At 42.1% G+C, this 21,503-nt stretch overlaps 1 protein-coding gene across 2 annotated transcripts in view; it reads right to left on the bottom strand.

Annotated features, from left to right (window-relative positions):
- Window positions 1–21,503, bottom strand: part of LOC149289758 (SH3 domain-containing kinase-binding protein 1-like) — a 104,365-nt gene that overhangs the window by 16,701 nt on the left and 66,161 nt on the right. For both annotated transcript variants that reach the window (XM_089490199.1, XM_089490201.1), the window contains exons 10-13: window positions 17,519–17,570; window positions 16,780–16,887; window positions 15,895–16,027; window positions 13,251–13,336 (exon numbers count right to left, since the gene is read on the bottom strand). In XM_089490199.1, the coding sequence (XP_089346325.1) occupies window positions 13,251–13,336; window positions 15,895–16,027; window positions 16,780–16,887; window positions 17,519–17,570 (379 nt within the window). The remainder of the gene's footprint in view (window positions 1–13,250; window positions 13,337–15,894; window positions 16,028–16,779; window positions 16,888–17,518; window positions 17,571–21,503) is intronic.

The following is a 21,503-nucleotide window of genomic DNA, read 5'->3' as shown; positions in this document are numbered from 1 at the left end:
CAGAATGAGTAGGCAGGTAGATGTTTATGCATTTCCACGCAAATTTATCTGAATCTCACCTTAAAAAAGTGGCGAGGGGATGACAATAAACGTGTGAGGAAAGAAACTGCCCAAGCCTCAATAAATCGTAATAATAAAATAAAGGCCAGTTCAGTTTTTATTGCATTATCTCCAACAAAGAGATTTATGTTTTCATGTCTTTTCCAGGATCACTGAATTTATCCGGAGTAGTAGATTAAATAGTAAATCTCACATGCTGCATCCAAGGAACATAACTTATCAAGAAAGAGACAGGTGCCAATCGCTCTCTGCATCACGCTAACACCAAAAGCCCCCGGAGTGGAAAGAGAAACCACAGTAATAAGGACAAACAATATACTCAGGGAAGTTACGCAGTAGACATTTGAGCCATAGGAGCATGCCTCTCATGTACGGTATTTCTCTTTGGGTCTCACATCCCCGTGTCCCTCTTTCCTCCTCTGATGTTCCCCTTTTCTAGGGACTAGAAGGTATTGTAATCTTGACACAATTTCTAAGGTGGTCTATGAAACTACCTCAAGTTCAGTACACACTTCACACTTAATGCAATGTCAGGAGACATTTGAAAATCTATATATATATATATATATATATATATATATATATATATATATATATATATATATATAGATAGATAGATACACATACATATGTATATAGCGGGTCTTAAAGATTCCCCAGAATGTGCTGCCCCAGCTTCATATCACTGCCTCTGATCGTGGACAACTATCTCAATTGTTTTTCGCAAAACGTAGTCACGTACTGTATGCAGCCTTGAGTAAAACCACTAATTTCACTCTCACCCTGCAAGTGATACTGGGTCATACTTATCCAAGTGATTCTGCAATTTAAGACCAAGAGCCGACTAAAGTCTCAGTCTTTACAGAATAAATGAAGTCTAGATGGGACAAACAGTTGTTATCTGCTGCCAAATGCCATGTTTGTATGTAAACTGGTGCTGCAACAATTACACACACTGGAACCCCTTACTTGCAACTCACGATGGACAACTTAGAAAAGCTCAAAACTTTTGTTTTTTAAATGTAAGCGTTTCATATTTGATGGTGACAGGCTGGCATTCTGGGCAGGGTTTGCATAATCACACACACATATCTCTTCCCACCTGGGGCAACAGACACAATAACAGTTATGGTTGCTTCTTTTTGGTTGAGAATTTAGCGGGCATAAGGTTTGATTTTTTACATATTAGATATTTGTACCCTAATGCTCATTATTATGCATTGTAATGTAAAAACTAAGAAGTATAAAAATGCATTATCTTTCTTCTAAATGTGTTCTTTAATTACATCATTAGCTATCAATAAAGCCACATAAAAGGTCTCCGTAAAGCCCCATCCCCAAGTGATGTCTCTAACCACACTCCCTGAAAATGTCCATTTTTTTGGCCACTTGAAATGTTGGGTGTTATGATCGAATGCATTGATGTTTGCTCTCCTGTGCATTATTGCCAACTGAGACAGAGGGAAAGTGGGGTTGTTATGCCTCTAACCTCTCTGTGACCAAACCATAGCCATAGAAAACAGAAAAAGTCTGCTTCTCATTGGACAAAGACCAAGTCACAAGTATACTAGGAACACCTAGGCTCTGGCAACCTGGAACCCTTATCACTACACGGGTAGATGGTCCCACTGGTGTCGGTGGGGGGGGGTCACACTGAAAACATCCTGGTTTTGGGGGGGAAGAGGGTGGTGAGTGGGGCCACATGAAGTTTCTCCTGAGTCTCTAGGTGAAACCCTAACAGCATGGGGCATATGTGATCATGTAGATGATGCTTATGCGTCCCACAGTGGTCTAGGTGCAGTGGAACCGTTCATGTCAAGCAACTCACTTGTTGGGTAAGTATAATGTAGTCACACAACCAGGGCCGGCCATAGGGGTGTGCGACCGCACAGGGCGCCATGGTAGCAAGGGCGCCTGCCCAGGACTTAACTTGAAACATCGTTTTTTTTATTTTTTAACTTTATTTAACATCATTCATGTTAAATAAAGTTTTAAAAAAACCCCGATGCTTTAATCTAAGTCCCGGGCTGGGGCGCCGAGCGGTTGCTCGTGAAGTTCTCAGCAGCCGCTCGGCGTCCCTTACTCTCCATCGCGGTGCCGGCATCTCATGTTGAGCGCCGGACTATTCCGGCGCTCAACATGAAATGCCGGCACCGTGGCAGAGCGAGAAGACGGATGCCTCCCGCTCTCACCGCAGGACTCCGGCAACAAGGTAAATGGGGGGGTGTAGTTTGAAGGGGCAGAGGGGGGGGGTAGTTTGGGGGGGGGTAGTTTAAAGGGGCAGAGAGGGAGGGTAGAGAGGGGGGGCGCCAGAGGAGTAGTCCGCACAGGGCGCCACAACGCCTAAGGCCGGCTCTGCACACAACCCCTGCTAAATTCTGCATGCCGAGTCTTTGAAGGGGGGCTCTGGTTTCCAGTGGATGGGCCGTGAAGGAGGCAGCATGAAGGGAGCGATGAATCTATGAAGTGTTAATGAAGGGTATTTTGAGAGGGGCCTGACCGCATAAACGAGCTGCAGTTACACGGTATTTATAGCGCTGTCATACAGGAGCTGGTGTGCAGGTGCGTATGGAAATAGCTGCTGCTCATAATCACAGGTTATTACACATTATATCTTACAATGTGTACTTATACACTGATATCATGCTTATGAGCATTCACTCCTTGAGCAGCTCGTAACCCAAAATGATTAGAATGAGTATTCCCATTCTATAAAACATGTCTATACATTTATATGTATATATACATGAATATTAATGTTTTGCATTTGTTTCAGGGCTGATATACAGCAGTGTAGCACTGGGTTGAAAACTTGGATCTTTTTAGGGCTGACCTGGCAAAGGTTCCAGAGGAAGAACATTAATTGTGTTATCTTTGAGAATTTTTTCCTTCCATTAATTAAAAAAGAGCATTTTGTAATGAAATCCAGCAAATGCATCTTATCCAGAAAAACCTTTTTATTTTACTACAAGGTAGCCAAGGTGGCTGCTGACAAATAGTGGCGATCGTAGCAATTTATACAGCATTAATGTAATAATCATGTAGATTCCGAGAAGAGAAAGTTAAGATACCTTTTTCACTATTTACATGTTACACTTCTGCTGGGAGGCTGTTCCATTTACCTACCACATAAATAACGCATAAATATAGCTTATTTAATTTCAGCAAATTAGTGTTTGAATTTTTTATGCTTTAACAGAAAGCACAAAATGTGAGGGGCGCTGAGCAGTTGCTGAAAACTTTACGAGCTCGGCACCCCTGCCCGGGACTTACATTAGAACATCGGGGTTTTTTGTTTGTTTTAACTTTATTTAACACCCTCCAAGTTAAATAAAGGTTAAATAAAGTTTTTTAACTTTATTTAACATGGAGGGTGTTAAATAAAGTTAAAAAAAGGGAGATTAATTCCACCCATCCCACTCCTAATTCCCCTGTTACCAAATAGCTAGCCCTCCCCTCACATGGGTAGCCACACCCCCATAGATACGTAGCCCCTCCCATATGCACACAGCACCTTTTTCCTCACACAGCTAACTCCACCCCTTCCAAAGCCAGGAAGTCGCCCGCTATGCTTATCACCATGGCAACTATAGTGCGTGTTTTAGTTTACTGCATCACCATGGAAACCGATTTGGGCTTCACAAGCAAGAAAAGAGGCAATTTTCCTTGATTTTATATAATGTCTGAATACCTGCCAACATTCCCAATTCCCAGAGAGGGGCACTTTTCTTTTTTGGGGTGTAGTTAGAGGTGGGGAATGGGTTTTACCCAGACTTTTCATGTGACTCTGTGCCCTATGTTTAGCTCCTACAAAACAGGGGCACCTGGGGGGGAGAGGCAGCGTGATTCAGAAGAGGGACTGGCCAAGTTAAATTGGGACACTCCGCAGTAACAATTCATTTAGCGAGTTCTTACCTGTCACAGAGCATTGCAACGACCCCATGAGGGCAAGTATCAGGGCCCCGGCAGAGCATCTTACCCCCATACCCAGAAAGTTTCGCTTCTTCCAGCGCCTGAATGGCAGGGCGTCCCAGCACGGTACTAACTACCTGCTCCGAAAGGGTTAATGATAGCAGCAGATAACCAGGGGGTGAAGTCCGGTAATAAAAAGCACCTGTATGGGGCAAAAAAATCTTAATGTTCCCGGCATAAGGGTAATAATAATCTGTGATCGGCCCCATGAAGCCGCGGAGTCTCTGTGTGAATGGGCAGATTCTCTGAGGTTTTACCCCAGTCTCGGAGAGTTAAACGGAAGATTTTCAGGATTTTACCCAAATCTCAGAATCTTGGGGGGGGGGGTGATGGGCAGATTCTCAGGTCTCAGAGTGTCAGGGTAAATGGGCAGATTTTTTGGGGGTTCTTTTCCCAGTCCCAGAATCTTGGGGTTAATGGGCAGATTCTTAGTGTTTTTACCCCAGTTTCAGAGTTAATGGGCAGATTCTCAGTGATTGTACCCCAGTGTCAGAATCTCGGAGGAAAATAAGGGCGAGATAATCAGGGTTTTTACCCCAATTTTAGAGTGTCAGGGTTAATGGTCAGATTTTCAGTGTATTGGATTTTCAGACTCAAGGTGTTAGGGTGAATGTGTAGATTATCAAGGTTTTTACCCCAGGGTGTCTCAGGTTCTCAGAGTGTATGGGCCGGTCCTTAGTGTGTTTACCCCAGTCTCAGGGTTTTTACCCCATTTTTGCGATCTTGGGGTAAATGGGCAGATTTTCAGGGTTATTACACAATTCTCACAGTGTCTGGGTAAATAGTTAGATTATCTGGGTTTTGCCCCATTCTCTAGGTGTTAGGGTGAATGGTAGTTTCTCATATTTTTTTACCCCATTTTCAGAGCCTCGGGGTGACTGGACAGTATTTTAGGATTTATACTCCAGTGCAGGGTCCCCATTTCCCTTCCTACTTCCCTCCCATTTACCCCTATGTGCAGATAGCCCCTCGCCACAACGCCATTGCTCCCACAAGAGGGGGAACCCCAACTACTCTACACCGGGTATTACCCAGGTATGGATAGAAATCAATAAATAAACCTATGTAATAATGTTTATAGCGCCATCATATTCCGCAGCGCTGTACAATGTTCCTGTATGTGTATAAGAAACCTGTATTGTGTGTATACCATGGGTGCCGCCATACTAATTTCCTGGATCTCAGGATTTGCATCATTATATTGTTGCCCTTCCCTTTTTAGAAGGTTTCACTCCACCTTTGTGAATCCCCCCCTTGTCCGAATAATAAATGGTATGATCCATACTAGATGTTAAATTGAGTTTTATTGCCAAATTGATTAACGGTTGGATATTTGTGATTGGAGATCAATAGAAGATTCTCCGTTAGAAATCACCGTACAGATGGAAACTTCTCATGTTCTTTGGTGGCCGAAAGAGTGTCCTCTGGGCTGGGTGATAGTTCCCTAGAGTGTAGCCTCTTGGTGGTGAGGGCCACAACCCAAATTGGTGATTCAGCAGTTATAGTGAGTCTTGTTGACGATGGTACTGAAGACTTGAGCTTTGATAATCAGTTCTTCCATCATCATGAGAGGTATAATGCTATGTGGATCGCTGAGCTGTACATCTCTCGGCACTAAAGCTTTCATTTCTCCCATAGCATCTTCAAACTCCTCAACGACTGTGACCACTTTCCGCTTGTCTTGTCGGAGGGCAGACAGCTGTTGTTGTAGCTGATCGTTGGCCTCAGCGATCTGCTCGTTGGCTTCTAATGCTTTGAACAGTCTATCATCGAGTTCTTCAGCTGCTTCAATAGATTCACGTGAGGACATTGTCACACCAACTTGTGTAGTGCATACATGGACTTGCTACTTGGTAGAGATGGTATGGCCAATTTCAGTATGAGAGGGGTTAATTTGATTGTACAGTCATGTGGTGCCAAAAGGTCTTGTGAGATAAATTTGTCCTTTGAAGCTCGGACTCCAACCGGGGCCTTCTACAGGGTGTTAGGTCCTGCAGTGGAGCTGCCGTTTTGTCTAGGTTCAAATGTAGACGACCATATGCCTGTATCCCCTCATAGATACTGGATTCTTTGATATGCTAAGTGACCACTAGCAGTCAGGAAAACCATCTCATATCCAGGTCATATCCAACACATATCCATAATAACTCATATATTCATTATCACACCTCCTTGTGTGCATACCTAGAACGGGGAAAGCGCACCCTACAAAAAGAGTACAAACATGGCGGCGCAACGTAAACGGTTTGGAAGGAATTGTGAAGTCTATGATGTTCAGTCATATGTAGCAAGTGTGACATATCTATGGACTTCACAATTTACAAGAAATTCATAAGCGCATAAATTATTACTGTGGCGAGCACAGGAGGGACGATAAAATGAAAATAAGTTATTTGGACTGATATGTTTCCACCACACAAGGGGGAGGTCACTTATGGTACCCCTTCCCCTCCGCTTATACCACCTCTGGGCCGGCTTGGAAACTCGAGATGAACTGGGAAAGAGTATAAAGTTAGTGAAAGAAGATTGGTCAGTGTGCTTACTAGGGGCCAAGATCTAATTTTGAGTAAGTCGCCATCTTTCCTTGCCGGAGCCCTACGGACAGAAAACTGTTACTTGACCATTCAGTGAGTAGTTAGGTTTTCTGTAATTTTCTCCTTTTTATTTTATCTGTTGGTGTAAATAATCTGTTTATCATCTTTTTTGTATGCACTGTGATTTTTTTATTCATAATAAATATTCGTTTATTAAGTTCTGCCTTTGTCTGGTAAAGACTCACGTTACCTGAAGAGACCGTTTTATTGGTAATTTTAAATCACATAATTATTGTGTTAAAATATACTGTGTGGGTTTTTTTTAGTCTGATTCGTTTGGGGTACCAAGGCACCCCATTTCTAAATTGTCTTGGTGGTGGCAGCGTTATTTTGATATTTGTTATATCATTATAGTTAATTGCGGGTGGTATTAAGGGTGGATATTTGTATTTTTATCACTATTTCTGGTCTAGTGCAGACAGATAGTGAATTTTAACCCTTTTACCACCAGAACCAAGTCACGCGCACGCTTGGAGTAGAGTGCGTTCGTGACAGACATCTCCATGTCATGACATCTGTCTTGCAGGTTTTGAATTTCAAGGTCTTTGATGGCCACATGTTCTTCAAGCAAGGGGATTGCCTTACTCATGACTTCCAGACGCTCTGTCAGCTCTTTGTTCTGCCTACGAAGGCTGTTGATAACTGACTGGAGCTCTTTGTTCTCCTGAGACAGACCATGGGCATGGTCTGATATGTCCTCACGTGACACCTGAGAGCTTCTCGAGGTGGTCTTGCAATGTTCCCTCCGGCGACTCGGTGACTGGTTTTCATGCCTCCGCCTCCTGTAGTCACCTTCTGACTTTAGATGATCCTCCAGACTCGAGAGTCTGTCCATAAGACGGGACATGGACCGTCTGTGTTCCATCCCCATCTGGAACATGGAGTTGTTGACCAGATAATGCACGAGGTGCAGATGGAGTCCAGGTCCATGTCGTTGTCTGTGAGAGTTGTCTCTCTTTTTGCGTGTTAATAATATGATACAGAGGAGTATAAAAGCTCCAATGTACCCCAAACACAGTAGTTGGCTCAGATACACATCGCGCTCGGCTTTGCACATCTTCGCGGTCGTCTGCTCTGTAGAGCAATGACCTGTTTACGAGTCTCCCCCTCTATTCATTGCCTGTGCTACCGATGACATCACAATGAGGCTGCTGACGGAACACCAGAAATGATTGGTTTATGGCATAGTGGGCGGGGCTGGAAGAAGCCACGCCCGGTTTTTGAGGAAGGTTTGATTACGAGAGTGTTTTTAACCCCTTAATGACAATTGCCGGTCCTGGCACGGCACGGAAAAGCATGTGCTTTACGACAATTGACGTGCCAGGACCGGCACGTCTTTAAACGGGTGCAGAAAGCGATCTACTATCGCTTTCTGCACCCAAAAAGCGTTGCTGAATGCCTCGACCTCGAGGCATTCAGCAACGCCGCGATCGGCACGAAGGGGCCATCTCTGGCCCCTCCACGGGGCGTCAACATCCGCCATACTTTATATATACTTTTATAAAAGCGTTTAGGAGGCGATCGACGATCGCCTCCTAAACTTAAATGGTGTCGCTGGAATGCCTCGATCAGGAGGCATCCAGCGACACCAAACACTAACCTTTTGATGGGCTGTGACCGCTCCGGAGAGCGGTCACAGCCGCAGCTGCCGGCAATCTTCGCCATCAAGGAAGATGGCCGCCGTCCTGTAACAGGAACCACAAATTTTAAAAGTTCGCTAGATAGTCCAGACCATCTAGAGAACTTTGGCTCCACTTGCAGGTTGAATACAGGTACTGCATTCACCATGCAAGTCAATGGAGCCCAGCTTTCTAATCACAGTGTGATTAGTAAAAATAAATTAAAAAATAAAATAAAATTAATAATAATTAGAAAAAAATAGTAAAAAAACAGTAAAATGTAAAAATCATTTCCCACTGATGTCACTATCAGGGGAACCTCCAAGTTGAAAAAAAATGTTAAATTTTTTTTAAAAAAAAATAAAAAAAATATATATATATATATATAAAAAATATATTTTTGTGAGCAAGTCCTAAAATTAGCATATTAGCTTAAAACAATTCTCGCATGGAAAGAGTTAAAATACTGGCATATTAAATGCCCGTGGGGTGTCTACTTTTAAAAAATGTATGATTTGATGGGGTAAATTGAATGGGCCAGGTTCAACAACGTCCCAATTAACACGGGGGGGAGGATGGCCACACATCTAATTTCCAATTACCAAATGTGGCCTTTTAGTTCCCCCCAAAAATGACACACCCATGCATGTGGGGTATCACTGCACTCAGGAGATGTTGCTGAACACATTATGGGGTGTCGTGTGACAGCGGCATATACCAGGAGCTGTAAATTCATACATAAAGTAGGTGTGTGTGGGAAAAATACACACACAAAAATATTACTGCAAACTTTGAAAAAATGCTGGTGGTAAAATATGTGCATGCAAAGAGTTGAAATACCAGCATTTAAAATACCCTGTGGTGTCTAGTTTTGAAAAATATATGGTTTTGTTGGGCACACTGAAATGGCCTGGCTCAAAGATGTACCAAATAGGGCATGGGCAGTGGATCCCAAATGCCAAAGTTCAACATTGAAAAAAGCGCATGCCCCAAATGTGGCCCTTTTGCCCCAAAACAGCCAGGCAAAATCATTCATGTGAGGTATCGCTGTACTCAGGAGATGTTGCTGAACACATATTGGGGTGTTTTGTGATAGTGACATATACGAGAACATTTTAATTCATACCTGAATTAAAATGTGTGTGGAAAACCAAATGCAAAAAAATGACTACCACAAAGTTTGACAAAGACTGGTGGTAGATATGGTGCATGGAAAGAGTTAAAATACTAGCATTTGAAATACCCTGGGGTGTCTAGTTTTCAAAAATATATGGGTTTATTGGGCACACTGAAATGGCCCGGCTCAAAGATGTACCAAATAGGGCATGGGCAGTGGATCCCCAAATGCCAAAGTTCAACATTGAAAAATGCGCATGCCCCAAATGTGGCCCTTTTGCCCCCAAACAGCCAGGCAAAATCATTCATGTGGGGTATCGCTGCGCTCAGGAGATGTTGCTGAACACATATTGGGGTGTTTTGTGATAGTGACATAAACTAGAACATTTTAATTCATACCTGAAGTAAAATGTGTATGACAAAACAAATGCAAAAAAATGATTACCATAAAGTTTGACAAAGACTGGTGGTAGATATGGTGCATGGAAAGAGTTAAAATACTAGCATTTGGAATACCCTGGGCTGTCTAGTTTTCAAAAATATATGACTTGATGGGGTAAATTGCATTGGCCGGGTTCAAAGATACCCGAAATGGCACATGGGGGGAAGAATTACCAGATTTGGAAAAAATGGCTTTGAAATAGCAAAACGCTACCTGTACTTATTGCCCCATAATGGGTAGAAAAAAGCAAAAAAACATAAAAACATTGGGTATTTCTAAACTCAGGACAAATAGTAGAATCTATTTAGCAGGTTTTTTCATTACCTTTTATAGATGAGTAAAAGATTTTTCAACTAAAAGTTAGAAACAGTCATTTTTTTCTAAATTTTTCACCATATTTTATAATTTTTTTAATAGTAAATAATATGATACAATCAAAACAATGTCATCTAAAGAAAGCCCTTCTTGTCCTGAAAAAAACAATATCTAATGTGTGTGGGTTAAGTAAACGGGAAAGAAGAAAATTACAGCTAAACACAAGCAGCGCAGAAATGTTAAAAAGGCCATTGTCACAAAGGGTACAAAAAGTAAAATCAGCCTTTGTCTCGAAGGGGTTAATGCACTACCCACTGAATCATTCAACAAAATAATAGCATTTAATAAATAAATAAATAACATTCTCCTGTCTAATTGTGTTTTGTTCTTAAGTTCATGATGACATCACAATGAAGCTGTTGAGGGAACATCAGGAATGATTGCTTTATGGCACAGTGTAACAGTTGTTTTATGAGTGGGTGTGTTTTCAAAGGCCCCACTCTCTTTTAAGAAATGAAATTGTTTCTGGAAGCCTTTAAAGGACACGGTATGTTCAGCGAGGACACGTCGGCCAACCCTCCATCACCATCAGTGCCCTAACCCTCCAGCCAATAGCGTCATCACACACTGACACATAGATGGGGCCAAACGGGGCCGATCTGCCCTCAGGTTCTGGGTTTCTATGTTCGGTGCAGTCTGTCGTTGTTGTGCATTAAAAAGGGCAGCCTTATACCTGCCAGGTCTTCCTGCTTAATTTGGACAGTCCCTCATGACCCTCTCCCCTTCCCTGTTGCCCCTCTCTCCTGTCCTTTTAGCCTTTTGGCTAAGTGTTTTAATTTAAGTCCCGGGCAGGCGCCCCTGTTGCCATGGCGCCCGCACAGGTCGCACACCCCTAAGGCCGGCCCTGATTTAATAGATACATTTATGAAGTTATTAAAAAATGACATTAGGTCACATTTATAATGAACCTCCTCCTCCCTGATCTGTATGTCCACCGACTCTCTACTACTACTTAAGAGTTTAAGCTCTACTGGGCAGGGACCTCCTTTCTAATGTGTTCATACCTATTGTAGCCAGATCATCATGTCTGAATGACAATGGTACTAATTATATTAGTGTACCTTCTCTTTTATTATAACGTAAACTTTAAGGCGCATACGTATATCTGTTAGCACATATTAAAAAAAAACAAAAAAACATTTTGGGACAAAGTTATAAATATGAAGCAATCACCATGGAAACTAGTGGTATGATAATGCGAATTGCTCCTATAACAACTCATACCTAGAACTGTTCTTCTCTAATTTAGCACAAGGAAGTTGCATGAATGGAACTATGAAACAATTCAATTATTCTTTTAACACTACACAACAAAAGATCTATTTTCAATATTAGTCATATTTACGGTCACATTCAGGGAACTGATTTCTAGAAATAGCCATATTAAAAAGAATCAACACGAAAAGAAACAAGCAGAGCAATCAGAACGACAGATAAAGTAACTAGATTCATTACGGATCCAGAGAAGTCATAGCAGATGGAGAGTGAAAGGCCTGCATAGATCATTTTTGGGAAAAAGGGCACATTAAGTACTACTGGATGGCAATTCCTATCACACTCAGGTAGAGCATAATAGGAACTGCTGTCTAACAACAGCCGAGGCACTCAAAAGTTTCGGGGCTGGGGAATAGTTTATCGGGACGTACACACACACACACACACACACACACACAGAGGTCTTGTCGCATACACGGACATCAGGCAGTTTAGTAATACGCTCGGTAGTTAACACAAATAGTCAGGAGGAATCTTTACACTGAGATCTAAGACTCAGTCTGTGCCACGCAATAAAATCTTACCTGGCAGCTGAGGAAGAGCGCTTTGGTCTCTGGCTGCTCGTAGCTCAGAGTTTAAGACAAGCTGTGGCTCGGATGAGTGACTCGAGCAGGTGACATTGGAGACGGGACAAATGTCAGAGCCGACTTGACTTGTTTACACCAGAGAACTGGTGTCGGCAGCAGAATGCCTGACACATCTCAGGGTTCGCGTCCCTATTGTGTGCACCATGTCAGCTGGTGCCTGACTGCAGCTCCCATCACCCCCAGCCATTCACAGACTACTAATGATCTAAGCTGGTGAATATGCTCTTTCCTGGCTGTATTTATTCATATTGCCCATTTAGTAAACATTTGGAAAATGTATTTGAAATCACTGATGCCAGCAAATTAAACGATATAAATTTTGACCCTGAGAGCCAGACTTAGGTTACTAATATATTGTCAATATATTGTCACTTCATCTGACATTAAAGTCAGTCAATAATGATAAAAATACATCTTTATACGTCATTGCTGCAGTTAAAAGAAGTCAGTGAAATAAATTACTTTTGATGACTAAGGTCCAATTAGTTTACTGTAAACAGACTCATGAATTTGGGAAATCGAAATCACAACAATCACACAATATCAGCATTTAACTGTTTTAGGTGTTATGGGTTGGATACTGCGTTAATTTGTACAGATAATTCTTTATACTGGCTATACCGATTACAACCCCCCCCCATCTTCAATGCAAATGCATCATTTTGAAGCCCGATATCTATAACAATGGGGACAGACGGGCTGCCATTCTTAAACATGGGGACCCTGGTGAAGAGGTATGCCTAATAGAAGTCCTGGGGAAAAGCTGCAGGGCCACTGGGAACCAGTCAACATTTATGTTTTATTAACAAGGAAGTCAACTTAACATGATCTCTAATGGCAGGACAAGTGATTGAAAAAACTGGCAACAAGTGATCAACTACAAATTATTCATACAATGGCAATGTAAATCAGCAAGCCCCTGCCTAATTCATTACTATGCATAATAAGCCAACAGAAACCCTAAGTTCAGTAGATGTTTCATACTCTAGTGTGTCTGATGTTATGTTAGAAAGGTACTGAGAATTCCCTTTTATTCTCCGTCACTTTATTATTCAATACTAAAGATGTTTAACACAAGTGTCCCTTCTCATTCTATCCACAGCAATCAGCTTAGCTGGTGTTAAAGGCAGCCGCGTAAATCTGTCAATATGTATGACTGAGCAGGCACTCTGGTTATTTATAAACTAAGGGCAGCACATTCGGGACTTACCAATATCATTGCTTTTATCTGAAGAGTCTCTGTCAGGGGTGCTGGATACAGTACTAACTCCCACCTCTGCCTTTGGACTGTCACTCCTGTGAGACAAAAGAAATAAAAGTAACTGAAATCGGAATAAGAAATCATATACAAGGTTGTCTCTTTCATAAACCCATTGAGTCCATTAAGCACCGACGAGTAAAAGTAACGTCTATAATCACATATTAGTGAAACAAGTTATTCTATTACCCGGGCAAGAATGACCTTTGATTGGTTAGGGGTATGTAGAAGCATTATTAAACACTCATATACAGACACCAGACAAGCCAGAAGGCTTGTTGTTCCCTCAGAAATCTCATGGTGCTGCCACAACCACAAGGGATTCTGGGTAGGTGCATGCAAATAAGGTCAACAATTATCACCTTTTGCCTCTATATCCACTTACATGGATCTCTTGAAAGTTGCCCGCTGTACAGGACAGCCTTTAGACAAAACTCGGGAAGAGGTGCAATAGCCAGATCACCGCTCATGGATAGCTGTTTCGTCATTAATGGGACTTGTCAGCATGAGGTTGTGATACTGGCTTAATGCTTAGACATCAAGTGTCTTTTTATTTATTGGAAGATCTTGTGGGACACTCCATGCACCCCCTCGGCCTCCCATTCTCCCAAACACAGACATGTGCCTCAACAGGATTAGTTGCATTTACAATCTTGAATTTTCTGCACTTAGCTTTCTCATCTGGCAGACATGACATGGTTTAGAACATTCAAAAATGGCCTTTTTTAACCTTTTCGGTGTATAAGTTCAAATTATTTTTTAAAGAGAAAACGATCCCTTTAGCAACATGTAATACGAGTCTGCACTGCAATCAAGGTCACCCCAGACATGTAAACAGACTACAGGAGGAATTTAAATGACTGCCCCGCAGACATGGTTTTTGAAAGAACCCGTATATAAGGTCCAGAAATCTACTCTCCACACTCTTGAACTAAAACAAAGTATACACCGTTGGGGAATATAATTGAGGGTGATGGGCATTGCCTGGGACTCTCTGGTTTTGTCCGGGAGGCACCGGGTAAAGCTCTGTTTCTTTGGGTCTCTAGGTCACTTTCTTCTTTCTCCGGGCAAGGGATGTGACAATAAAGCTTGAATTTTTATTTGGATGACACTGGTACTATTTCGTAACTTATTAGTTCCGTATGAGGCGCACAATATTGACTGCACGTTGTTTATTTCACTTAGGACTAGCCTTGCCCCATGCTGACTATCCCTGTCCCTCCCAAAGCCACCGCTCCAGAAGACGGAGAGCTCCACTTATGTGGCGGGCAAAATACAGTCTAGAATAATAGATGAAATACCGTATTTGCTCGATTATAAGACGACCCTGATTATAAGACGACCCCCCAAAATCTGAATATTAACTTAGGAAAAAAAGAAAAAGCCTGAATATAAGACGACCCTAAAGGAAAAAAGTTTTACCAGTAAATGCTAATTCATGTAAACTATTTTTTTAAATAAAAGCTATGATTGAGAAAAATATTTTTTTTGTTTTTATTTCCTTGTATTTTCCAACCTGTCCCCCAGTTACGCACATCTGCCCCCAGGCTTGCCACACCAATATGGCACTGTGGCCCATGATATGCCTTGTAACCCCCTATATGCCACTGTGCCCCATGGTATGCCTTTTGACCCCCTATGTGCCACTCTGCCTCCAGAAATGCCTTATACCCCTATATGCCACTCTGGCATTTAGGGGGTTAAAAGGCATATTATGGGGCAGAGTGGCATATAGGGAGGTATAAGGCATTTCAGGAGGCAGAGTGCTCTATTAAATGCCCCCTTAACGCCACTCTGCCTCCTGAAATGCCTTATACCTCCCTATATGCCACTCTGCCCCATAATATGCCTTTTAACCCCCTAAGTGCCAGAGTGGCATATAGGGGTATAAGGCATTCCAGAAATGCCCTATGTCCCCATTTAACACACACACGCGCACACACACACACACTTACCGGTGCTTTCTAATTTCCTGCTGTATTGCCGGGGCAGCGGGTTGACGTCTCCTTCCGCTGCAGCCAGAAGGAGGTGGAGTTGGCAGCGGGGGTTTGTCTGCGTCAGTCGCGGATACCTTCCCCGGCTGTCAGAGATCAGAGTTCCCCGCACCGGTGGGGGGAACTCTGATCTCTGACAGTCGGGGAAGGTATCCGCGACGGACGCAGACAACCCCCGCTGCTAGCCACACCTCCTTCCGGCTGCAGCGGACGTTGTCTACGCGGATCGCGTAGACATCAACCCGCTGCCCCGGCAATACAGCAGGAAGCACCGGTAAGTGTGTGTGGGGGGGGGGGGGGACAGGAGGATCCAGGTCCCCTGCAGCGGTGTAGGGGATCTGGATCTTAGTCTCATAATCAGACCTCTATTTGAGGTCTGATTAGAAGACGACCCCGATTAGAAGACGAGGGGTATTTTTCAGAGCATTTGCTCTGAAAAAAACCTCGTCTTATAATCGAGCAAATACGGTATTGTCTAAATTATTGTTCAAAGTTTGTTTTGTATTTTAATGTATTGTGTATCCGTGTGTATATTTTAGTGGAGATGGTTTTCAGAGAAATTTCTGCTAGGCCTTCGGTCCTAACACGACAGCAATCCATACCTTGCATGTGTTACAGGTCCCGCAGGCCTTTCTGGTCTTTTTGGTGGGAGGGTTCCAGGTCTATTCAAAGAGTTGGTCTTGGGTGGACGGGGTTTCTTTGGAGGTATGGCAGGTACAGAGTGCTTTATTGACTCTACAGCTTTGTGATCTCTTTGTGTGTCGGCCCTTTCTATAAACGGAAACACATAATTTTTTTAGGTTAGAAACGTATGCAGGTGAACCATCATGGACAACTGTTCCGAATGCAGAAAAAGCCCCAAAAAAGGCCAAGTGGTTGGCCAATGTTCTTTTCTGTTTTCAGAAACATATGACTACTATTATTTTGTGAAAAACCTATTAAATTATAATAATGGTACCCAGTGTTTCTGCCAGCACTCCCATATAACTTGGTGGTGCGCCATATAATTTCACCACCTTAACTTTAAAGTCTTCCCTTCCTCCAATCCGAAATGGAGGCTTTTCATTATCTGCTTATTCACAATGAAGGTTTGAGGTTCTTACATGGAAATCTGAACTGATCATGTCCGTAGGTTAACTGCTTCCATTTTAATGACATCACACTTGTAATTTTTAGCCTAGCCATGATATCATACATCTGGTCTGTTCTACCTAATAATGATTTAATACTCATTTTTCACTAGTAAGAATCCCATAGCACATGTACGAAAAATATTTTGTTTTGGTGCTAATGAGCAGCAATAACCAAATACGTCTATAACAATAAGAATGTGATATTTGATCTCAAAGTAAGACAAGCAATTACAAAAACTGTAAAAGCCACCTCCCTCTAAATATAAATATAATAATAAGCATTAACCGAATGGATTATTCAGTCATTAAGCCATCACATTTAAGTGGTGCTCCAGAACCTACATACAAACAAACCAAGTGTCGGTTGTCGGATATCCTCACCCTTTTCCTCAACCCTGTGTGGAAGGGTTTCTGGTCTTTCTGGAGGTATTTTCCGGATGTCCTGCTTCCTGTCTGTTGTGCCTGATGTAGGAAAAAAAATTAAAGCAAAGTCATCTGGCAATTCACATCACAAATTTAGCAGTCATCTCTGGAAAAGCAAGAGAATTCTGGATGCAGCACGAGGATTATAGAAACGAATCATACTCTCGGCACCAGGGATACGAGAAAGGCTACAGTAATGGAAGCAGCTTAGCCAGGACACCTTGATGGAAATGAGATTATGTCTTTCACCTAAATGCACTGCTTATTTGAAATTCACTTTAGCAATGGCATGGTGTACGAAGGTAACCTCTATGTACAGTTCTTTCCTATGCATATCACACTTTCTAATATTATGAAATAGTATAAAAAGTAAAATCTGGCCAAGATAACTAAAAGAAACGCAATGTCACAAACATGTTGTAATTTCTGTAAATTGAATTAAATTAATATGTTTCTGTTTAAATTGAGAGGATTTTAAACATTATAGAAGTTATGATAATTAAATGACTGCCTATCTGTAATATCCTGGGGTCCATGAATGTTGTCGCAACTTGGCCTGGGCAAAAATGGGAATTAAAACATGCTTGTGACTTTGTACATATTCTGAAATGAAGCCTTCATAATACGGTACATTTGCAGTTCTTTTGCTATATTTCATGTTTTCACTTACTTGTTCCTGACTTGATGATAGGAGCTGATGGAGGTGGTGGTTTCTTAGGCCTCTGTAGAATAAGACAAATATTTTAATTCTGGTTAGATATCAGGAAATTACACATCCACTGTATACAAAGCCAGTCCTAGGTCCTCTAGTGCCGTAGAAGAATTATGTTTCTCTGCTCCTACGTGCCTTTGGTTGCTAACATAGAAAAGAGTCTTATGGCGGTGCCCCTCTCTAGGTCAGAAGAGCGGCTGCCTTGTTTGCCTATATTGTAAGGCCTTGGTTCTATTTGTTGCATCTGCCTTCTTCAACTACCAATATTGAAACATATTGCTGGAGCTGTAATATCAACAGTATTACACTGTAACGTGAGATGTTATTCACCAGGTTATACGATGACGATGATACATGCTGTGTAGATGCGTATATTAGAGAGCTTTCATTCACATGGAGATCATAGCTCTGTGCCAGTTTATTTTGAATGAAACATACAGACATACATCAACGGTCCGCCCCTATATATAGCTGCACATATATCTCAATCCATAGGTGATTACATTAAATGCTTTGTCTGAAGTTTGTTCACAATATACTCAGTTTGCCATCTGGATACAGCCGATTCCCTGACAGCTCCAGACTAAGCCAGAACTGAAGCTGACTGGCGGTAACTATATCATATGCATGAAGATGTGTTTGGCAGAACGGGCACACTAAGGTGGGTGCACAGCACCAAGGTGTCCGGTAACTGAGGAATCCATCAGGGTCAATTAACATGCGTCATGCGTACCAGTAGTAGTAGTAGGATCGCAGCTTGCCTGAAGCACTGATGATGGGAAAGTTTGTTAGTGTAAGCATGAATGAGTGTTAGCATGTGGTGTCAGCATGCCTGTGTTAATGTACTGTGTTAAACAAAGGAGGACTGGCACCTACTGGCTTGGGGGCTAAGTAAAGCTGAGAGGTCCCCCCCCCAGTAAGTTACATACACACTAGCACACATATGCACACTCACACACACTTTCGAATACACACTCAAACTTACATATCCACACACTTAAACATACAACACTCACTCAAACATCCTCAATGTATCACACTGTATCATTCCAACCACCACACCCTAACACCTCTACAACATTACCGTTTTTGGGGGGGGGTTGCTGCTTGCACACAGCGCAGGCGGCTGCTCTATTACCGTGGGGTCACACAGCATAGCATTTTGTGACTTGCCATGTTCCTACCTCCACGAGTTCCAACGTGAGTGTCAGCGGTAAGCCTAGGGTTAGTGGTGCAAGGGAGAGGTGAGAGAGTGTATGTATGTGTAAGAGTATGCTCTTTTAGCTATGATGAGAAAGGCACCAAGGAAATACTGCACCCATGTGCCACTAACCCTATACTATACACAAATCTCCTGAATATAAAATTGCTGGGGGCACACAGAATTTTCCCATGCACTTGAAATGAGGACAGTTCATAAACTTAAAGGGATCCTTCAGTTATCATATGCCTTAAAGTGTATGTGATGGCTGGAGTGTTCATTTAACTGCACTCTTGCTGACACACATTTTAGAGATGTAACTTTGTAACCCAAGTTGGAAATTGTCATTATTATAGTTATTATTAAAATTAGCAGTTTTCTTTTATAAAGTTAATGTTCCAAAGGACAGCAGAACAGAGAGTCTGGGAACATGAATGTGTGAGACAAAAACCAAATATATATTATAGAAGCTCTCTGCTCACCAACTAATACTTATAGGCAATATTATTTGAAAAAAAACAATTTCATTATTATAGACTAAAATGTTTAAACACATAGGTGGCTTTAAAAACAGAACATTGGAGCACAAATCAAATGTACAGCTTAAATAATAACAGAACATTATCCCAGATAATCCTTATGTATATATGAATGCCGATATGTCTAATGCAGTCTAATTTGTTACTTAGCGATTTTTCTGATGGGAAATCATCGCAGGTGCTTACTTAGATTGCATATAATTTCCTCTACAGATTACAGTCAAATGATCCAAAAGACAAGATGAGTTTAAGTATTTACTTTTTCATATATAATTTGAAATACATTGCTTGGTTCATGCTAACACCCCTTCTGACACTTGAAATTGATTTAAAATGCAATCTGCAAGATAAATACATGGCCTAACAATTCCTAACCCTGCAATCACAAAAATTACATTATTGATGCTATCTCCCTGCATTAAACCTGAGGCAGCCGGCTGAACACATCTCCTGCATGGAAAGAAGCTGGGGTATGGGAAAAGAGGCAAATGCATAAGGAGGGATTATGCAGAATCCTAATAAAATATTAAAGTACTAATCTTAAGGAGAATCTGCAGCCCCACAGCTACTGCTCCAACCTTCTCTAGGGTCCATTGAGGCTCACCACTATTTGGTTGCTTGAAGCAGCCAATCATTGTCAGGAAAGCACTCCCTATATAATTAGCGGGAATACTTAAAGCTGACTGTTAGTAAGTACCGAATTTGTGTGATTATAAGACAATCCCAAAAATGTAGGATGACTCTAGATTCGGAGGTCTGGATTTAGATGCATGGTACCAGGGTTGAGAAAAGAGAATGGTCAGGTGATCCAGAAGTCAAGGCAAGCAGATTAAGGGTCATAAACGGCAAACAGGAAAGTGTCGGGCCAGCAGCAAGTTCTGTAGACAGCAAAAGAGTCTGGACTTCATAAACCAAAGGCAGGCAAGTAAAACAGAAAAAAAGGTTGGAGGTGGGTAAATAAATACAATGGATGGTTAGGTACTTAAACTGGAACACTGGAATAACCAAGTGTTGAAGAGTTCACTTTTAAAACATCACCAATTAGCGCTATCATACTGATGACATCGTCTTTGTGTGCTTCCTCTTTGCCCAATTAACTTGTATGGGTGCAAGTGCCCTGTTCCGTGCACCCATCAGGCTTACAAGTGCTTTGTGTACACATCTTATATGCATGCTCAAAGAAGGAGACCCATGATGCAGCCTGGCAGGTCCTGGGAGTATCTCTGGATCCCTAGAGGTAAGACACAGCCACAGCCATGACAGTCCCCCTCCAAAGTGCGACCTCCGGACATCTGTCGTCTGTGAAAAGCCTCATTATTCCTCTGGTACATATCACCTTCAGTGTACTAGATATTCACGGCGGCCATGTCAGATTTGGGAATCAACAATCTCTTGAACTTCCTCTTCATATTCTTCTTTTCCACCTCCTAGCACTAGAGTGGTGCAGTGTCTAACCAGATGGGGCATCTGGTTAGAGACTGCACCACTCCAGGGACGTGGGATGCTTTATGAGGCCCACCGGAGCAGAAACACACTCTCCTTACAAGCACCACTAACATGGGTGGTCTGGAGGACAGCAGAGCCTCAAGAAGCAGTAGAAGCACAGAGGTCCGGCATCCGATAGGGTCAGATGGCAAACAGGGATGAGTTGGGACAGTTACATACATTAGATTGTTCCGTGCACATGAGCGTTCAAAGGAGGAGACTCACAATGGCAGGTAAGACATGGCAGTACCTCCGATTTCCTGGTGGTAAGACACAGCAAGAGCCGTGACAATATGATGGCTGGAGTGTTAATCCTTACTTAACTTTGACAATAGTAACATTGTAAAATGTCAATCAGACTTTGTAAATCTGACATTAATAACATTTAGGCTGTTCAGAGCCTACTTATAAGAGTAAAACTTGGCTAATGCAATTTTATTTGCTTTAGTGGATGTGGAATTGTTAAATGCTATGATAGCATTATAATTAAGGCTTCATACCAGAATAGCAATCTCCATTAAAACGAACATTTGTTAATTTGGAAACTTGACAACTTGACAGGGAGGGATGGGGGTATAGTACTCTATTTCCACAATATAAAAAAGCACTGGCTGCCATATGCTACAAACAAAGCCACAAGACCAACTATACAGCAAGCAGTTTTTTCCCAGCAATGTCCTTAACCAAGCGCAGGAAGGACAATACAGACATTACTAAG

Source organism: Sceloporus occidentalis, unplaced genomic scaffold (genome assembly GCF_023333645.1).
Source record: "Sceloporus occidentalis isolate IW3139 unplaced genomic scaffold, rSceOcc1.0.p SCAF_43, whole genome shotgun sequence".
Classification (NCBI taxonomy): Eukaryota; Metazoa; Chordata; class Lepidosauria; order Squamata; family Phrynosomatidae; genus Sceloporus; species Sceloporus occidentalis.
The sequence above is the reverse complement of the archived record's forward strand: the minus strand, read 5'-3'. Positions and strand labels throughout refer to the sequence as shown.